At 41.4% G+C, this 18,285-nt stretch overlaps 2 protein-coding genes across 24 annotated transcripts in view; both read left to right on the plus strand.

Annotated features, from left to right (window-relative positions):
* RAB2B (RAB2B, member RAS oncogene family) overlaps positions 1 to 12,235 on the plus strand; it is a 20,406-nt gene extending 8,171 nt beyond the window's left edge. For 2 of the 10 annotated variants that reach the window (XM_058293781.2, XM_023585689.3), the window contains exons 2-7: positions 983 to 1,065; positions 1,270 to 1,362; positions 9,052 to 9,163; positions 9,732 to 9,800; positions 10,475 to 10,686; positions 11,313 to 12,235. In XM_058293781.2, the coding sequence (XP_058149764.1) occupies positions 1,049 to 1,065; positions 1,270 to 1,362; positions 9,052 to 9,163; positions 9,732 to 9,800; positions 10,475 to 10,582 (399 nt within the window). In that variant the 5' untranslated portion in view covers positions 983 to 1,048 and the 3' untranslated portion in view covers positions 10,583 to 10,686; positions 11,313 to 12,235. Of the gene's footprint in view, positions 1 to 176; positions 1,066 to 1,269; positions 1,363 to 9,051; positions 9,258 to 9,731; positions 9,802 to 10,474; positions 10,688 to 11,312 lie in introns of those variants that run through there. The other 8 variants (XM_058293780.2, XM_071214040.1, XM_023585690.3 and 5 more) reach the window with 7 other exon arrangements.
* A 2,675-nt stretch (positions 12,236 to 14,910) lies between these two features.
* CHD8 (chromodomain helicase DNA binding protein 8) overlaps positions 14,911 to 18,285 on the plus strand; it is a 66,149-nt gene continuing 62,774 nt past the window's right edge. For 11 of the 14 annotated variants that reach the window (XM_058293752.2, XM_058293758.2, XM_004482327.5 and 8 more), the window contains exon 1: positions 14,915 to 15,009. The gene's annotated coding sequence lies outside the window, so the exon portion shown is untranslated. Of the gene's footprint in view, positions 15,010 to 15,450; positions 15,470 to 15,966; positions 16,067 to 18,285 lie in introns of those variants that run through there. The other 3 variants (XM_058293754.1, XM_071214028.1, XM_071214026.1) reach the window with 3 other exon arrangements.

Consider the following 18,285-nt stretch of genomic DNA (forward strand, 5'->3'; position numbering starts at 1 on the left):
GAGTCCCAGCAAGGGACATCTAGATAGTCCTGCCATTATCCGTGAAACAATGAAGTTTAAGTAGAATATGCCCAGTTTAAATGTTTTGTTATCTGACTTATTTTCTACATTGATCCATTGGAATGAAACTCATTAGACACAGCATTGGCATTCTAAGATAATTTTCCTTTTTACAGATAAAGGAACAGGAACAGAAAGGTTATTGTGGGAGAAGTGGACTTGGCCCAATGGTAGGGCATCTGCCTACCATATGGGAGGTCCACAGTTCAAACCCCAGGCCTCCTTGACCCGTGTGGAGCTGGCCCATGCGCAGTGAGCCGCCCAGTGTGAAAGGAAGTGCAACCTGCCCAGGAATGGCACCACATACCAGGAGAGCTGAAACAGCAAGATGACTCAACAAAAAGAAAACAGATTCCCGGTGCCGCTGATAAGGATAGAAGTGGTCACAGAAGAACACCAGCGAATGGACAGAGAGAGCAGACAACTGGGGGTTGGGGGAAGGGGAGAGAAATAAATAAAAAATAAATCTTAAAAAAAAAAAGGTTATTGTGATATGTTGAACATTGAAAAGCATAAGATATCCTGAGTTTCTCATTCTATTTCTAGGTCTTCTGTCCTAGGGGATACTGGGAAATATATGGGAATGTCTATGATTGTCACACTAATTATGGGGTGCTACTGGCATTTAGTGACTGTGAACCAGAAATGCTAAACAATTTGATGGACAATCTCATGGGAAGAAGAATTGACGTGCCTAAAGTATCAATAGCTCTCCCATTGAAAATCATTGATCCCCTAACTGGGCTTCTCCTTGGGCAGCCATATTTTCTTGCCCTAAATTCTCTTTTCCTAGTAGAAGTTCTGGGTTTAGTTATGTCTTTTGTATTAATGATGTCCTTTGTGTTAGTTCTGATGATCAAATCACTCCTCTGGGAATAACCTGGTTTTGTTGGGATTTTTTGTTGCCATGTTGGTGGGAAAGGCTGGGCAAGAATCCTTCCATTCTATCACCCGTTCCTACTACAGGGGAGCAGCTGGAGCACTGCTGATGTATGACATTACAAGGTGAGTCAAATCTGGTGGGTGGAAGGGAGACCCTTCTCTATGTTCTCTAAATCTCTTTCTGTCTACTGATTCTGTTGAGAATGCTAACTAGGAACGACCTCTCTAGTATTTTTATATACCCACATAGCTTTTCCCGTACATATGGCATTGCTTTGGTCTTTTGAAATGGACCCCTGACCCAGTTTCTAAACTTTTCTGCTATAGGCGTGAAACTTTCAACCACCTCACCTCATGGTTAGAGGATGCCCGGCAACACTCCAGCTCCAACATGGTTATCATGTTGATTGGAAATAAGAGGTAAAATTTTATTTATATGAGCAAGAGTTACCAGAAGTCATTCTAGGTACTTTGTGGACATTGAATCCCTTGATCCCCAAACATTCTAAATTCATATTGTCCTTAATCTCTCAGTAACTTTTTTATGGCATTCAACAACAATTTTGTTGTTAAATAGTTAGATCTAATCAGCATAAAGTACTTTTGTCCTAACAACTTGATAATTATTAGAAAAATGAAAAAAAAATTAAAGGAAAAAATACTTTTATTTCTTTTTTTTTTTTTTTTAAAGATTTATTTTGCTGCGTCTTGTTTCATTGTCCGCTTCTGTTGTTGTCAGCGGCACAGGAAGTGTGTGCGGCACCATTCTTGGGCAGGCTGCACTTTCTTCCACGCTGGGCGGCTCTCCTTACGGGACGCACTCTTTGCGCATGGGGCTCCCCTGCGTGGGGGACACCCCTCCATGGCACGGCACTCCTTGCGCGCATCAGCACTGCGCATGTGCCAGCTCCACACGGGTCAAGGAGGCCCGGGGTTTGAACCGCGGACCTCCCATGTGGTAGACGGACGCCCTAACCACTGGGCCAAGTCCATTTCCCTTATTTCATTTTTAAATGATTACAATTACTTACTAATGAGCTGTGTGTGCCTGTTGGGTACTATACAGCTTCTCAAACCTTGGAATCAAGATTGGACAAGATCACACTCATTTCCTATTCCACATTAATTTTTGCACAGTACTTGACTTTTTTATCACACCAACTGCTAAAAACTCAGCTTTGCAAAGATATGTGATACTGAAAGGAATGTATAATGATCTGATTTTGAAACTGTATTAACTTACGCTTGTAATTGATGTTGTGTTCTGATGTTGAGTCTTCTTGTTTCCCTTCAAAGTATAAAGTATCCTTTGGCCCCCTTATTAGTTTACTGTGGTGCTCATGGTGACACTGTTTAAGAACTGTAGCCACAGACTGATTTTACTCATTTATTGGTTCAACCTTTTATTGAAAACTTACTGGGAAATGGATGTGGCTCAAGGGAAATGGATGTGGCTCAAACAATTGGGCTCCCACCTACCAAATGTGAGGCCCTGGGTTCAATTCCTGGAGCCAGCTGTGATGAAGGCAAGTTGGCCCATGCCACAGAGAACTGGCATCCCATACCACAGAGAGCTAGCATAGCAAGATGACGTAACAAAGGGAGATGCAGAGGAGAGACAGTGAGAGACGCAGCAGACCAGGGAGATGAGGTGGCTCAAGCAATTGAGTGCCTTTCTCCCACACCCGAGGTCCCAGGATCAGTTCCCAGTGCTTCCTAAAAAGAAAAGATGAGAAGAAAAAAATAGATAAGCAGATATGGAAGAATACATAGTGAATGGACACAGAGAGCAGACAGCACAAACAACAACCGTGGGGTGGGGGGATCAAAAAGAAAAGAAAACCTATTATGTGCCAGGCTCTGAGTGTGCAAGGTGAAGGGAAAAAAAAGGTCATGCCCTGTGTAGTAGTTTGATATAATTAATGAATTCCAAAAATATATATTGGGTTATGCTTGTAATCTGATCTGTACCTGGGCAGTGACTGAGGTATGATTAGGACAATGAGTCCCGACCCCTTGGTGGGTAGGAACTCACAGATAAAAGGCATGGCGAAGAACAGAGTTGGGGGCTTTTAATGTTGGAGTTTTGAATTTGGAGTTTGATGCTGAAGACTTAAGCTGGAGCCCTGGGAAGACAGCACACAGAGGAAAGAGAAGCCAACTCCAGGAAGAAAGGAACTTTGAACACAGTGAAGCAAACCCCAAAAACATAGGAACCCAGGAAGCCTGAACCCTCACAGATGTAGGCAGCCATTTTGCTCCAAATAGACTTTGGTAAGGGAAGTAATGTATGTTTTACGGCCTGGTATCTGTAAGCTCCTACCCCAAATAAATACCCTTTATAAAAACCAACCAATTTCTGGTATTTTGCATCAGCACGCCTTTGGCTGACTACTACAGAATTTGGTACTGAGGTATGGGAAAGTGCTTTTGCAATTACCGAAATGCTGGACAGGTTTCATAAATGGGTAAGGGGTATTGTTTGGAGGAATTGTGAAATGCTTGTTGGAAAAGGCCTAGATCGCTTTCAAGACACTGTTGATAACAATATGGATGCTAAAGAGACTTTTTATGATGCCTTAGAAGTAAATGATGAAACTACTGTTGGAATCTGGAGGAAAGGCGATCTCTGTTTTAAAGTTGCAGAGAATTTAGCAAATTTAACTCCTGGTGTTTTCTTGGAAGGCAGAATTTGAAACTGGTGAGCCTGGGCATTTAGCTGAAGAAATTTCCAAAGTAAACCCAGAGAATGTGCCTTGGCTTCTGCTTGCAGCTTATAGCAAAATGCTAGATGAGAGAGATATGCTGCGGATGGAACTGTCAAGCACAAAGAAAACAGAAACTGATTCTGGAAAGTCCAAGTTTCTGGAGATCAAGCTCCCAAATGAAAGTGCCCCATTGGAGGACTTAACTAAACTTGGAACTTGTAAATCAGGATTGAAGATGCAGTTATGTCGGAAAAACTTGTGGAAAGTCTTACTGTCTGATGGCTTGGACTCATGCTTCCTGCATGCTAAACCAATAGACATTTTGAGAGAACTGTATGAAGAAAACCACTATCAGCCTGGAATAAAAGGGACATGGAAAGGAGAGATTGAAGGAGAAACAGCTTTAAGAGGAAAACCATGGAAACTGAGATCTAGAATTCGGACATCACCTTGAGCCAAGAGAGAAACCCCACCCATATGTACTGAGGGCGTGAGTTTGCCCCAGCAGTTGAAGAGGGTGGATGTTCCTGTCCGATGTTCTGGGAGAGTTTTGCTGCCCCATGGTACAGAGAGGGTGGAGCACATTCCCCAAGGATTAGGGCAGTTAAGGCCAGCACCCCACAGGTCTGAGTGGGGTGGACCTGTCCTCCAAAGGTTAGGGAAGGCCAGATGGTCAACTCGTTGATCTGAGAGGGTTAAGCCTATATGCCAAAGGTTAGGGGGAATGTTGTCTTCACATCACTGTACTAGGGGGGTTAAGACTAACCCAAAGATTGGGTGAGGTGTGGCAGTCACCCCAACATTCTTGAAAGTAGAGGTCTGGAGCTGGGTTGACATCCAGATGCTTAACTGAGGATGGAACCAAGAAAATGGCCATTGGGCAGGCCTGTGGAAAGGGTGGGTTCCCATAAGGCCCCAAGGAGAAGTCATCTTAAGAGTGACTCTCAGACTTTGAAATTGAATAGAGGATTCCCTGCAGGTCTGCTGAACTGCAGAGAAACTGTGACTCATTTCCCTCCCAATTTCTCCTTATTGTAATGAAAATGTTTATCCTTTGTCTGTCCATTTGTGTATTAGAAACAGATAAATGGTTTTGTAAGTTTCAGAGGTCTATAGGGACAGGACTTTGCCCCAAGACAAACTGTATTTCTTTAATTTGATTATGATATGATTTAGTACTTGCATTGTAACTGATTTAAGGCTTTTTTGAATATTGTAATGACTTTTTGGAGTTCAGAGGGTGACTGTAGCAGTTTGATATAATTGATGAATTCCAAAAAGAAATATTGGATTATGCTTGTAATCTGATCTATACCTGGGTCATGATTTAATTATGATTAGGGTGTTGAGTCCCTGCCCCTTGGTGGGTGGGGACTCACAGATAAAAGGCATGGGGAAGAACAGAGCTAGGGGCTTTAATGTTGGAGTTTTGAATTTGGAGTTTTTTGGTTTTTTGTTTTTCTTCTTTCTTTTCTTTTAAATGTTACATTCAAAACATATGAGGTCCCCAAATACTCCCCACCCAACCCCTCCCACATCAACAAACTCTTCCATCATTGTGGCATATCCACTGCACCTGGCGAATGCATTCTGGAGCACAGCTGCATCACATGGACAGTGGTCCACATTGTAGTCCACACTCTCCCCCAGTCCACCCAGTGGGCCATGACAGGACACACAATGTCCAGCATCCATCCCTGCAGCACCACCAAGGACAACTCCAAATCCTAAAGATGCCCCCACACATTATCTCTTCTTCCATCTCTCTACCATCAGCAGCCACCGTGGCTACCCTCTCCACATCACTACTACAATTTCTTCCCTTACTAATCACAACAGTTCCCCAGCAGAACATCTGTAAGTCCACTCTAATCCATACTCTATTCCTCCATCCTGTGGACCCTGGGATGGTTATGTCCAGTCCCCTCTACATTAAGAGGGGGCTTAGATTCCACATGGATGATGGATGCAATTCCCTGCTTGCAGCTGTAGGCACTCTTGGCTCCCTGGTGTGGTGGTTGACCCTCTTCACCTCCCATCAGCTGGCCAGGGTAAGTCCAACAAATCAGAGGGTAGGAGCCGCAAGTCTGCTGAGGCCCAGGGCCTGGCCGTCACATGGACAGTCCAGAGATTCAGGGTTCCTGAGCATACACCAACCCAAACGCCAACCACAGGTCCAATAAAAGTAACAGAAAAGGCATGTGTAGAAAGGTCATATCTGAGTCCAATTCCATCACACTCAGGAACACAAACTCCAAAGTAGGGCCAATTGACATGGCCCTGAACTCCAGAGACATCTGCCATGACCATGGAACCTGTGGGTCTCTGCAGCCCTCAGGAGAACCAGCACCTAGGTTTCCATCTACCTTGGCTGTCTTGGTACCCTGCTGAGGTGTGCATAAGCATCACCCCTCTGATGACCTCCCAACTCTTTTTTGGAGACTCATAGCCATATAAACTCACTTGAATTTGGAGTTTGATGCTGAAGACTTAAGCTGGAGCTCTAGGAAGACAGCACACAGAGGAAAGAGAAGTCAGCCCCAGGAAGAAAGGAACTCAGAGAGAAGCAAACACAGAGAGAAGCAAGCCCCAGGAACATAGAAACCCAGGAAGCCTGAAACCTCACAGACTTCGGCAGTCATTTTGTCCAAATAGACTTTGGTGAGGGAAATAATTTTTGCTTTACAGCCTGGTATCTCTAAGCTCCTACCCCAAATACATATCCTTTATAAAAATCAACCAATTTCTGGTATTTTGCATCAGCACCCCTTTGGCTGACTAATATACTCTGGCTGTCATAGAGCTTACAATCTAGTTGGAGCATGTATATTAAATATTAAGTATTTGTATCTAATTACAAATTATGAAAAATGTACAATTTGAATGGGGAAAAGGTGTTATGGAAGAGAGTAACAAGATACTACTTTTGATTAGGAGTTATAATTAAGCTGGGCTCTGAAGGATGGGCAAGAGTTTGCTGGGCAAAAATAAAAGGGCATCAGATGGGGAACAAACTGTGGAAAGCTTTGAAGTGGAAGGAAGCTTGGCAAGTTTATGGTATTGAAAGAAACCTGATATGGTTGGACTGAATGAAGGTAGAATGTGCAAGATGAGTTTGGAAAAGTAAATAGGGCCAGATCTTGTAAGGAATTTGAATTTTATTCTAAACACAATAAGAGGCCATTAAAGAATTTTAAGCAGAAAAGTGGCTTGATCAGATTTTAAAAGATCACTCTGGAGGGAAGCAAGAGTTGCAGTGAGACCCTAGTTTTAGTAGTCCAGATGAGAGTGTATGGTGAGGTGATCCTGGAGGCAGAGAGAAAGAATGATTTTAAGGTACATTTTGGAAGTAGAGGACTTTGGGATGGATTGAGTATTGGGAATGAGGATGGTTTTTGGCTTGTGACATTTACTGATATGGAAGACTGGGTAGAAGCAGGTTTGGGGGAAAAGATCAAGTTCTATTTTTATGTGTTGGAAGTTTGAGATTCCTTTTACACATTGTTGCAGTTTGACATAGTTATGAATTCCAAAAATAGATATTGGATTATATTCGTAATCTGGTCTATTACTGGGCATGACTCAGTTATGATTAGGGCTTTAATTGGGCCACATCATTAGGGCGTAAAAGGCATGGCAAAGGACAGAGTTGGAGCTTTTGATGCGAGGGTTTTTGATGTTGGAATTTTGATGTCGGAGTTGGATGCTGAAACCTTAAGCTGGAGCCCAAGGAAGTAAATTCACAGAGGAAAGAGAAGCAAGCCCCAAGAAGGAAGAAATCCAGGAAGCCTGAACCCTTGCAAATGTCGGCAGCCATCTTCTTCTAACATGTGAAAATAGACTTTGGTGATGAAAGTAACTTATGCTTATAGCCTGGTATCTGTAAGCTCCTACCCCAAATAAATACCCTTTATAAAAACCAACCAATTTCTGGTATTTTGCATCAGCACTCCTTTGGCTGACTAATACACACATCTATGTAGAAATAAAGCATAGACAAATGGACAAACAAATCTGGAACTTAGAGAAGGGTCTAGGCTAGGGACACAAATTTGGGAATGTTGGCATTTAGATGATATAGTTCCCTCATGGTCTTTACACAGCTGATATATAACAAATATAAATTTTGTGGATTTGTTGTTCTTTAACGGACTTATTCCCTGATATTTTTCATGGTTGGAAAACTGGAAAAATTACAAATGAAAATCCCCAATTAAAAAAATGAAAATCAAACAGTCCAATCCTGCCTTATTCTGCAGCCTTTTAGCCTGGATATCATAACATCTTTTCATGCCACTTTCTTCCCTTTCTTAGTCCTTGGCTCTATCTTCTCTTCCCCTTTATCTTCTATTTTTACTTACATCACTTTCTCTGAATCCTTCATTTATCTAGTGCCAAACCACTTTTTTTTTCTTTATCTCCTTCTCGTTTTTTCTTTTAAGATTTATTTATTTTCCCCCTTTCCCCTCCTCCCACCCTGCTGTTTTTGCTGTCTGTGTTATCTTCTTTTCTCATTTTCTCTCCTCTAGGATTCACCAGGATTCAATCCTGAAGACCTCTGGTGGGGAGAGAGATTTCCTCTCTCCGTTCCTCTTTTCTGCTGTGCTTCACCTAGACTTTCCCCTTGTCTCTCTTTTGATGCATCATCATCTTGCTGCATGACTCACTTGTGTGGGCACTGGCTCACCACGCAGGGACTCGCTCACCACACAGACACTGGTTCACCACGCAGGCACTTGCGCAGGCACTGGCTTGCCATGTGGACACGCTCTCATCATCTTTTTCACCAGGAGGCCCCAGGGATTGAACCCAGGTCCTCCCATATGGTAGGTAGAAGCTCTTTCACTTGAACCACATCTGCTTCCCCCAAACCACTTTTATACACATTAATAATGAGACTAATGAGAGTTAGGGCAAACTGTGTTCTCCTCATTTCTAGCACTCCTCTTCTTTAGAATTGATTCCAGTAAAAGAGGAAGATGCTGATCACTAAGGTACAGGATATCCTATGACTTTTCTACTTTCTAACAATTGGAGTTTCCCTTTCATCTTCTCTACTTTACTTTCCCTGGATCTCTTTTGAGAAAGAAGCATAGGGCATAAGCCTTGAGTACCAGTGGGGCTTGCCTAACCCTTTACAAGCCTTTTTCTCTGTAATAGCAGTAAGGGATTATCTTTAGCCAGGCAGCAGGTACCCTGAATCTGAAGAATATTTTCCAAAAGGCTACATAAATCATTAACCCTATTTAAGAGAATATCCATATGTGCCTATATTATATAGGATACACATTCTTTCCTGATAACTGGTGACTAAAATTGCTATGTGATTCTTTTAAAACAAGAGTTCCTTTGTTCATTTGGATCTTTTTTTTTAGTTTTCTTCCCAATTAATCTCTTACAGTGACCTAGAGTCCCGCAGGGATATAAAGAGAGAAGAAGGAGAGGCCTTTGCTCAGGAGCATGGATTTATATTCATGGAGACTTCAGCCAAAACAGCCTCCAATGTTGAAGAGGTACTATTTGGAAAGAAGTGGGAAAAAGCTCTTCAGAGATTACAACATTATCTTTATCCTTTTATTCAGAATTCTCTTCTCCTATTAGACATGGGTAAGGAAAGATTGTTGTGTGGTTACAGTGACCAAATATCTCCTTTTAAGGGAATAATTGTTCCATTTTCTTTTACCCTGATTCCTAAAGTTTTACTTCTGCTTCTGATAATATTAATCAGTTAAGTGTGGATTAGACACTACTGTTAGTTGTAAATCAGTTTTGGTGGAGAATCTAAAAATGGGTTCTACTGTAATCTCCACTAGGTCTGGTGGTGACTGTATCTTCATCAGTTATGGAAAAGAAAGCATGGTATTCTGGTCAGATCATCACCAAAATACCATGTAGTTTCTCTTTTTTTTAATGCTCAGTGGTTTTATAGGGGCATTTAGAGGACTTTCTGTATTTTTATTCCCTTCTGCTAATGGTTCCTAATTCACCTTAGAAATACAAATAAAAGTAATATTTGTATTCTCTTTCCCTCATTTCTCTACATAAACCTGAGCCTGATAAAATTATTTATGTCTCCTTCAGGCCTTCATTAACACAGCCAAAGAATTATATAGGAAGATCCAGCAGGGTTTATTTGATGTCCACAATGAGGTGAGAAAGGGTCGGGGGGCTCACATTTAACTTTGCTTTGTCCTGAATAGGACTGGAAGCTCCCTGGGATGTAAGCATTCCCCATCTAACAGATTGGTATTTGAAGCTATGGGAATTCAAACTTTGTTTTTAGAGGTATTTACATAGGTTTCTCATATCTGACACCCAGAATACTTAAAGAGATTGTTAGTTGGTGATATCAAAGGCTTATACAATAAGGGAGATTTTCTTCTTGACTCAGTGTCTTAATACTGCAGAGTATGGGGGAGATATAATGCTTAATTGATCAGTGGACTATTTCTATAAAGCAAATTCTGGGGCAAAACAAAAAGAACCACATTCTACTCTGCTGCTTCTACTTTTGGCCTCCTCCTACTCTGCCCTAATCACATCCTAATTCTGCATATAGCTATGAAACTTAAGTATAACAGTGCCCCTTAAAGATGGGCACAAAAACCACTTGTGGTCAACCATAATACTTATATCATAGTTGGTCAACTTATCCTTACTATCACAAAATGTTATTCCATAACAATCTAGCTAGGGCTCATGGTTATCCGTCAAAGTCTATCTTTTTTTCAAAAATGTAATTAATTATTTCTCCTTTTATCCCCCTCATTTCTCCTATTCACTTTAGTACTGAGGTGGAAACTATCACCTCTTTTCTCTTACAGGCAAATGGCATCAAGATTGGGCCCCAGCAGCCTGTTTCAACATCATTGAGACCCTGTGCCTCCCAGCGGCACTCTCACCACGTAGGGTCCAACTCCAGCTGTTGCTAAAAGTCTGACCTGAACTCTTTTTTTCCTTCCAGGAACAGGTTCAGAACAACAGGCTTAAAGGGAGAGGTCTTGTTTGCTTTGGCTGACAGCAACCTCTTTCCAAGGTTTGATGATTTACCTTTCCACTTAAAGACCAGGGAAGAATTTGGGCCCTTACTAACCTGTCCTTCTTCAGGGATGTGAGCATTCCCTATAGATTAGGGCTCTTCTCATCCTCCTATTTTAATTTCTAAAATGTTAGGATCAAAGTTGATTGTTACCATAGTTAAAAAAAAAAAAATAATATATATATATATATATATATAGAAGCATACACAGTCTGCGCCCCACCGAGAATTAGTAACAAGAATCAAGGACATTCTACTTGAACTTTTGAGACTGCTGGGATCCAGCTGGCTTTGGGTGACAAATCCTCTACCTAGGAATTTCATTGAGTCTAACTTCCTTGCCTTTGGGGATTCATTTGCCACTCCCTGAGTATTCTTGCAGAAGGCAGTTCCTTCTATTTGAATTGCTCAACAATGCTGAGTACTTTTCTGCCATCCTACTGCTAGTTTCTTTCTTTTTGAGTAACCATAAAACTTTTGAGACCAGTGGAATTAGTCCTGGACCTCAGACCACTTATAATCATTACCAAAAGGAAACTTTCTTTCCCTGCTCATTTTGTTTTAGGGTCTTAACATTGCAATGTCTTTCATCAAATAGGTCTCTACCTTTTTTTTTTTTTTAGGAGGTACCAGAGATTGAACCCAGGACCTTGTACATGGGAAGCAGCCGCTCAAACCACTGAGATACACCTGCTCCCTGACCTCTACCATTTTATCACACTTAATTCTTACTAAACCTATTTAAACTTTATACTCCAAACAAGCTAACCTGCTTACTGGACATGACATATTTATTCCCACTTCCATGCCTTTGCATATGACCTACTCACCACTAATATCATACTCGAAGTCCAACCTTTTTCCTTCAGGAGGCCATCTGCGACTGACTAGGGACTTTTAAACAATTATTGGCATTGTACCCCTTAGCTTTCATATGTTGTTTATATTTATTTGTATTTATATTACTTTAGAAATCTGTTCTGTAGTTATTTTGTGTGGGGGGTCTGTCTCCCCATTTAGGTTGTTAGCTCCTTGAGAGCAGGACCCATGTCGTCCCTTTATTTATGTAAACCCAGCTCCCGCACCACTACCACCACCTTCCTTCACAGTGGCTATTGCTCATTATGTAATTACTGAATTTGACTGACTTAAAGACTTATAGCAGGTTCATTTTAGACTTCAGAGGGAACCAGAGGCCTTTAGAGTCATATCTTTGGTAACTCTATCTCAGTTTCTTCCATCTGCTTATCCTGCATTCCACATTGTTCTTCTCTCTCTCCTCTTCTACCCTTCCCTGGCTTTTGCCTCCTTTCCACATAGCATACAGTGAGGCTGCCTCCTTCCAAGCAGTCAAATAAGTGGATACTTCTGTCATTTTCCTTTTCAAGAGCATATAACATTATCTTATCCAAATTTGCCTTTGCCTCTTTGGGTCAATTGCTATATCTTATTGCCTTGGTTTGCTATAATCTAATTGAGGTCTCATGAATTTTTCTAACTTTTTTGTTGTTAATTGTTTCATTATTAAACATGCGCACATATTCAACCTGCTGTTATTTCATGTGTTGTTTCTGATTGTATCCCAACCAAAGAAGATATTCTCCTCCTAGGAATTCTACCAAAGATTTTTGGAAGGGGCTAGGGCTGTGGTCATCTTGAGGGTGACGATTGGCCCAGAGGCCTCACAGGGCCCCCAGGAATTGCCAGACCACAGGGAAGTAAAGGAGAGCATGGTGCAGATGGTGAGGTTGGACAAAAAGGTGACCAGGGTCATTCCAGAGTTCCAGGTCTCATAGGGCCCCCAGGGAACCCTGGGCCACCAGGACCAGATGGAGTTGCAGGACCAGCCAGTCCACCAGGAATCCAAGGGTTACTGGTGAAAGAAGGTCCTCCAGGCTCCCAAGGCTCATCTGGACCATGTGGATCCCCAGGAGAAGAAGGCAAAGAGGGCAGAGATGGAAAAACAGGACCCCTGGGAAAGCCAGTAAGGGACTCCAAATTGTTGATGATTTTCCATACCAAAATAGCAATTTCTCAGTAACAACCACTCCGTGTTGAGCAATTAAAAAAAAAAAAGTGTTGGAAGTGGCCTCCTTCTTGGGATTTATTTTATATTGGATTCTGCCCCCAGTAATAATAGCACTACAGGAAGTTGGAAGAAATTTGGGGTATTGCTTTAGGATTTTGTTTTGTTTTTAAATCTTACCTCATTCCTTACTAAAAGGATTTGAGTCTGTTGAATTTGGAGTTAGTCTACCCCAGGGATAAAACTAAAGTAATTATATACTTTATAGGTTCTATAGAAGAATTTTTTTTTTATCATCCACAAAAGTCTTAATTAGGAGGCATCAGAGCATTGGTCAAAGACAAAATTCCACCTAGAATTGCTGGTTTCAGAGTCATTAAAGGATGCCATTTTGATAATTTCAGGGCATAATTTCTTAATCCTAACTCCCATTCCCACTGTTATTGTTCAAACCAAGTCATAACGTTCTATACTTGAGTATTTCACAAATCATAAGGAAAGTATGAGAATCAGAAGTATACAGGTCTAATTCATGATCTGTATTGATCATCATTGATGTTCTGGGTGAAATGGTCATGAAGAATTACAGTAGAGATCTCCCATTCCTATGTGAAGAATGGTGGTTATGATATAATCTGGGTGTTGATTGATTGTTGAAGGCCAGGACCATTGGAAATCATACTATTTATAGGAAAACAGTACAGGTAGCAGGAATTATTGGACTAGGTGCACCCTATATCCCCTTTCTATAATGCATACAATTCATTCCTTTGATGGCAGGTCTGTTTTGTACTACATAATACCAAAAGGATAATAGACTTTTATTCTAGATACTATTAGTAATTAAGATCCTACCTGTGTATGCATTTATGGGCAAACACATTGATAAACTCTAAATTCAATGCAAAACTCAAATTTAGTATAATGACAGAAGTGGCCATGGGAGAATTTAGCCAACAGATTTTGTTCAACATATAAAATTATATTTGGTCAAGTCTTATCACCTCTCTAATAAAATACTGAATCATAACTATTTAAGATGTCTGAGGTCCTACGATGTATGAACATGCACTTTTGTTATTCCTTGAGGAGATTCCTTTAAATAACCTGGAAGGACTCCCTTCACTCACAAGTTAAAAAAAAAAAAAAAGACTTTTTTTAGAACGATTTATAATAGTAGAGAGCTAGACTGGGGAATACAGGGAAACTGTTCTGAGTGCAAAAGAATTTCACCTACAATGGAAAATAATTTCTGATTTAAAAGCAATGAGTAGAAAATTACCCTCCAACCATTGTTAGTAGTCCTCCTTCCCTCTACATGTAATTTCTCCTCTAAGGCTTCTATTGTTGCACTGTATGTATTCACGAGTAGTTCTGGGCTATTGGTGAATTTGAGGCCGGCTTTTTTTTTTTTTTAATTGGAATTCTTCCATAAATCCTGTTCTTTATTTCAAACTGACTCAAAACTGTCAAAATCAGAACACTAGAACTGTCACTGGAAGATTTTAAAGAGAAACATAGCGATCAGAAGCATCTAGAATATATACATAACCTATGTTGTTCATGTGCTGATATCCTGAGGAGTGAGGTGTCTATAAAGGATTATTCCAGGAACTGGGAACACTCATTCAAATAATTTTTGCTTCTTTGACTTGGTAAATCGCCTCACTCCTGCAGTTAAGTGAGAGGAAGGTGGTGTTTGCCTCTAACCACATTCGGCATTACCGAGTTTCCTCCCATCATGATTAAGGAATATCCTGAGTATATATGGAGTATTTTGTGGACAGACCTAAGTAGTGGGATAGAACGCGAAAAGGGCTTCAAATTGTTTAAAAGCACTCCTTCCCCGCTCCTAAGGCATCAACCCGATCCAAGATGGCTTCCCCAAAAGAGGTAACTGTTTTAATTTAGAGCGCCCCCCAACTGCAGGGGTCAAAGGAAAGGAGCCGAAAGGCCCGAACGCCTGTGAACTGAGGCTTTACAGTCGAGTGCCGCCAGATTTTATTTTCAATCAGGCATATCTGTGGTTGCCTACATACCCTTCTCCGCCTTTTAGGCCCTCCCACCCTCAAGAGACTTCCTGGACGGTGCTCACACTACCCTGCTGGAAGAGGCAGGGCTTCGACTCTGCGATTGGTGGGCAGGAGCGTAAGTGGGCTGAACTGAGGGGGAGAATAGATTACCAGCAAGCTAGGGTGAGGCAAGGGCTGGCCATGCTCCGCCGGAAGGCGCCTTGTTCTCCGAAAGGGTGAGTTGAAGCGCTGGCTCTACAGGAAGAACCAGGACTTGCTCAGGTAGGTTCCTTTTCGCGCTCGCTCCTCGTTGTTGGTCCAAGAGTCCTTGCAAAAGCTAAGGTTCTTAGAATTAATTTCAATAACTCATTATCCTCCTCCCTTCCCTGGCCCCCGCCCGCCCCCAGTAATGAGGGATCAGGTGCTGGGTGATGCTCTGGACTGAACCATTCTTCTTTGTGAGAGGTCGGGGGAGAGGGCGGCTGCGGGGCCGTGGGCCCCGAGTTGGGCCAAGCCACGAGGGGCTGCCCGGGCCGGTGTTGAGTTTTTAGGGCTTGTCATTGCGTTACTGGGCGTGGTGTAGATTTGAAGCAGCTCCTTGTTCTCCTTCCTCCTTCATAGGAAGGCAAAACTCCCCGGTTCCGTTTGGCTACTCCATACTTTGGACTCAGAAGTGGGAGGTTAGGGTTTTTGTTTTGTTTGTTTTTCTTTTTTTGGTGCTTTCTGCTTTTTCATAATAAAGGTGGGTAGGAAAGCATGGGGTGAGCGTGTGCGGATTATTACACATTTTTAGGTATAGTTTCTATCGGTGTTTTGGGAGAGAAGAGCATGCTTTTGGAGGTGGTGGAAAGAAAGGAACTCAAGCCTTGCCTCTCTGTTGACAGTTCTGCAGAGCTTTCTGGTTTTCTGTTGCATTATGTAAACTTCTCTGGCAGAAGACCCCTCCCCCTACCTCGGAACGAATACAATTTATTTATTTACCTGTCTCTTGTGTCGCAGGGAATTTCCCTGTCCATTGCAGCAGCTGTGCAAAGGCAAGCAGCTCCTGCCTTTTAAGGGGCAGTCTTGAAGTGAGGTCTTCAAAGGAGAGGTATATAGTGACATTCCCCCGCCCCCTTTTTTTGATTAGACATAGTGAAACTCCCCAAACACACTGCCAGAGAAACTACATTATCAATAGTTGTTGCATCCTACCATCATACCAACAGCCACTGATCATTTAATCTCCTTGTTGTTCAGAGCCTGTCACTTCAGTCAGGGACTTACAAACTGACTTACTGGGTTATTCTTGGCATCAGCTGATGTCCTGTCTGGTGTGGGCCACTTTAAACACTAGAAGGTGAGCTTGTGACTTGAATAATATCTTTCATTAATTAAGTAGATAATGACTTCTCCTTGTAAATTTCCTTTGCATTGGTCACTGCATAGGTTTCAGAACAAGCTGTGGTCAACCTCATGAGGACAGACTGTGAGAAATTTATTGTTCCAAATAGTTTGGAATTATGAAAGAAAACTGCACAATATTTACCATTTAATAGGACCTTCTGTGTTACAAGGGTGGCATGTCAGTGGGTCTGCAAGGCAACTGAAGGACATTGGCCAAAGAGAGGCCAGGTGTGTATGTGAAGAGAGAGGCATGGAGGAAGGTTTAAAACTGAAATAGTGGATTGGAATGAGAGATGGATGGAGCAGTATATGGGTACCTGCTCCTTAATTCACATCTTCCCCATGCTGTGCTTTAGACTGTACATCTCGCCTTTTGATTTTGTCACTTCTGAAATTGACAAAATCCATTTAGATATGGATAGAAAATGCGTCTGCCAAACCAGTTTTGACTCACCAGGAAACAGATCTTGTATTCCCGGGAATCCTTTGCACAACTGCTGGGTGGTGGGGTGGAGGAATTGTGGTATTGTGATAACTGCCTCTGCAGAATTTTAGTTGGAATAGGAAATTTTTGACATTTTATGTGAATGGTCAAGTTTCTGATAAGTAATGTAGGATGGTGAGGGGGACCATTCTTTAAAAGAAGCCATTGGACATATCTTCTTGGAAAAGGGCGAGATTTTTTTTAAGTAAATGCACCACTTAAGATTAATTTGTGGGTGCCAATAACTATGCTTGCTTACTGAAAGAATGAAATTTCATATTCTCATCTGTGGAAGGACTGTTACATTACCTGAGGCAAATACTAAATCTTTAGAGAAATACTAAATCTTTAGAGATATGGTTTGTCCACAGGCCTGGAAGAGTTAAACTATCTTCTGAGATTACATTGAACCTGATACCTGGGGGATAAATAGAAGACCAATTAACAGAACACAAATAGAAGATCTTCCACCCCTCCCCTAGAAGTCACTGCACTTCTGTACTTGCACATTCCTGATCTGTAGGTCATTGTATGACCTGCCCTTGCACTGCTGTGACCTATCTAATAATTACTATTTTACTTTTGATGTGTGATTCATTGAAACATGACTACCATGTTTTGGATATTACTCTGTTATAATTTTTCCTATTTCTTCTTAATGAATTTGTTTTTTTCCTTACAATATTTAAGTTTGTTGAAGTTTCCTTTCATCCTTCTTTTACAATTTTGTTCACTGCTTTTTGTTCACTGTGCCTTTTTGCTTATGTTTGCCTTTCAAGGAATGTAGAGACCTTAATTTCCAAAATATGGTTCATTTTGTACTTAGTATCCCAGTGATAGTTGTGCATGCTGTTGTATGAACTACTTTTTATTGCCTAAAAGTTTATTTAATCATTAGCTGCATTCTAAATTTTTTCCTGACTATTAGTTTTTTCCCCTTTACCTCCCACTTTCTCTCTTTTTTAAAAAAAAAAGATTTATTTATTCCCATCCCCTCATTGTTTGTGCTTGCTATCTGCTCTCTGTGTCCGTTCATTGTATGGTCTCTGCGTCTGCTCATCTTCTCTTGAGGAGGGACCAGGAACCGAACCTGGGACCTCCCATGCGGGACAGAGGCATTCAATTGCTTGAGCCACCTCCACTCCCTGCTTTGTTGTTTCTTTCATTGTGTTTCCTCTTTGAGTCTCCTTGTTGCGTCATCTTGTTGCATTGGCTTGCTGCACCAGCTCATCATGCCAGTTCACTGTCTTGCTTGTCTTTTCCAGGAGGCACCAGGAACCAAACCCAGGACCTCCCATGTGGTAGGTGGGAGTCAGTTGCTTGAGCCATATCCATTTCCCATCCCACTTTCTGTTTTCTACCACAGCATACTTCTCTTTTGGGAGTTATTCCATTGGGGCATGGGTACTTAGTCTCATAAGTGATAGGATATGGAAATTTCTTTTTGTTTGGTTCCTGAAGAAAACAGTGATTTCTGTAATTTGGCTGCCTATTTAGAGTATGAATCACAACAGAATTTTGTGTATACATTTTATCAGTGATTTTATCAGGTTTACAGTTACCTAAGTAGACTGCATAATGGAAGATTTTCTGGGTTTTTGAAATAGGGGTTACAAAGTTGCACAAACACTGAACTTACAGTGTTTTAGTCCTTATTGTTTCTACTTAGTACTGTCTTTCTTTTTTTT

This window comes from Dasypus novemcinctus, chromosome 3 (genome assembly GCF_030445035.2).
Source record: "Dasypus novemcinctus isolate mDasNov1 chromosome 3, mDasNov1.1.hap2, whole genome shotgun sequence".
NCBI lineage: Eukaryota > Metazoa > Chordata > Mammalia > Cingulata > Dasypodidae > Dasypus > Dasypus novemcinctus.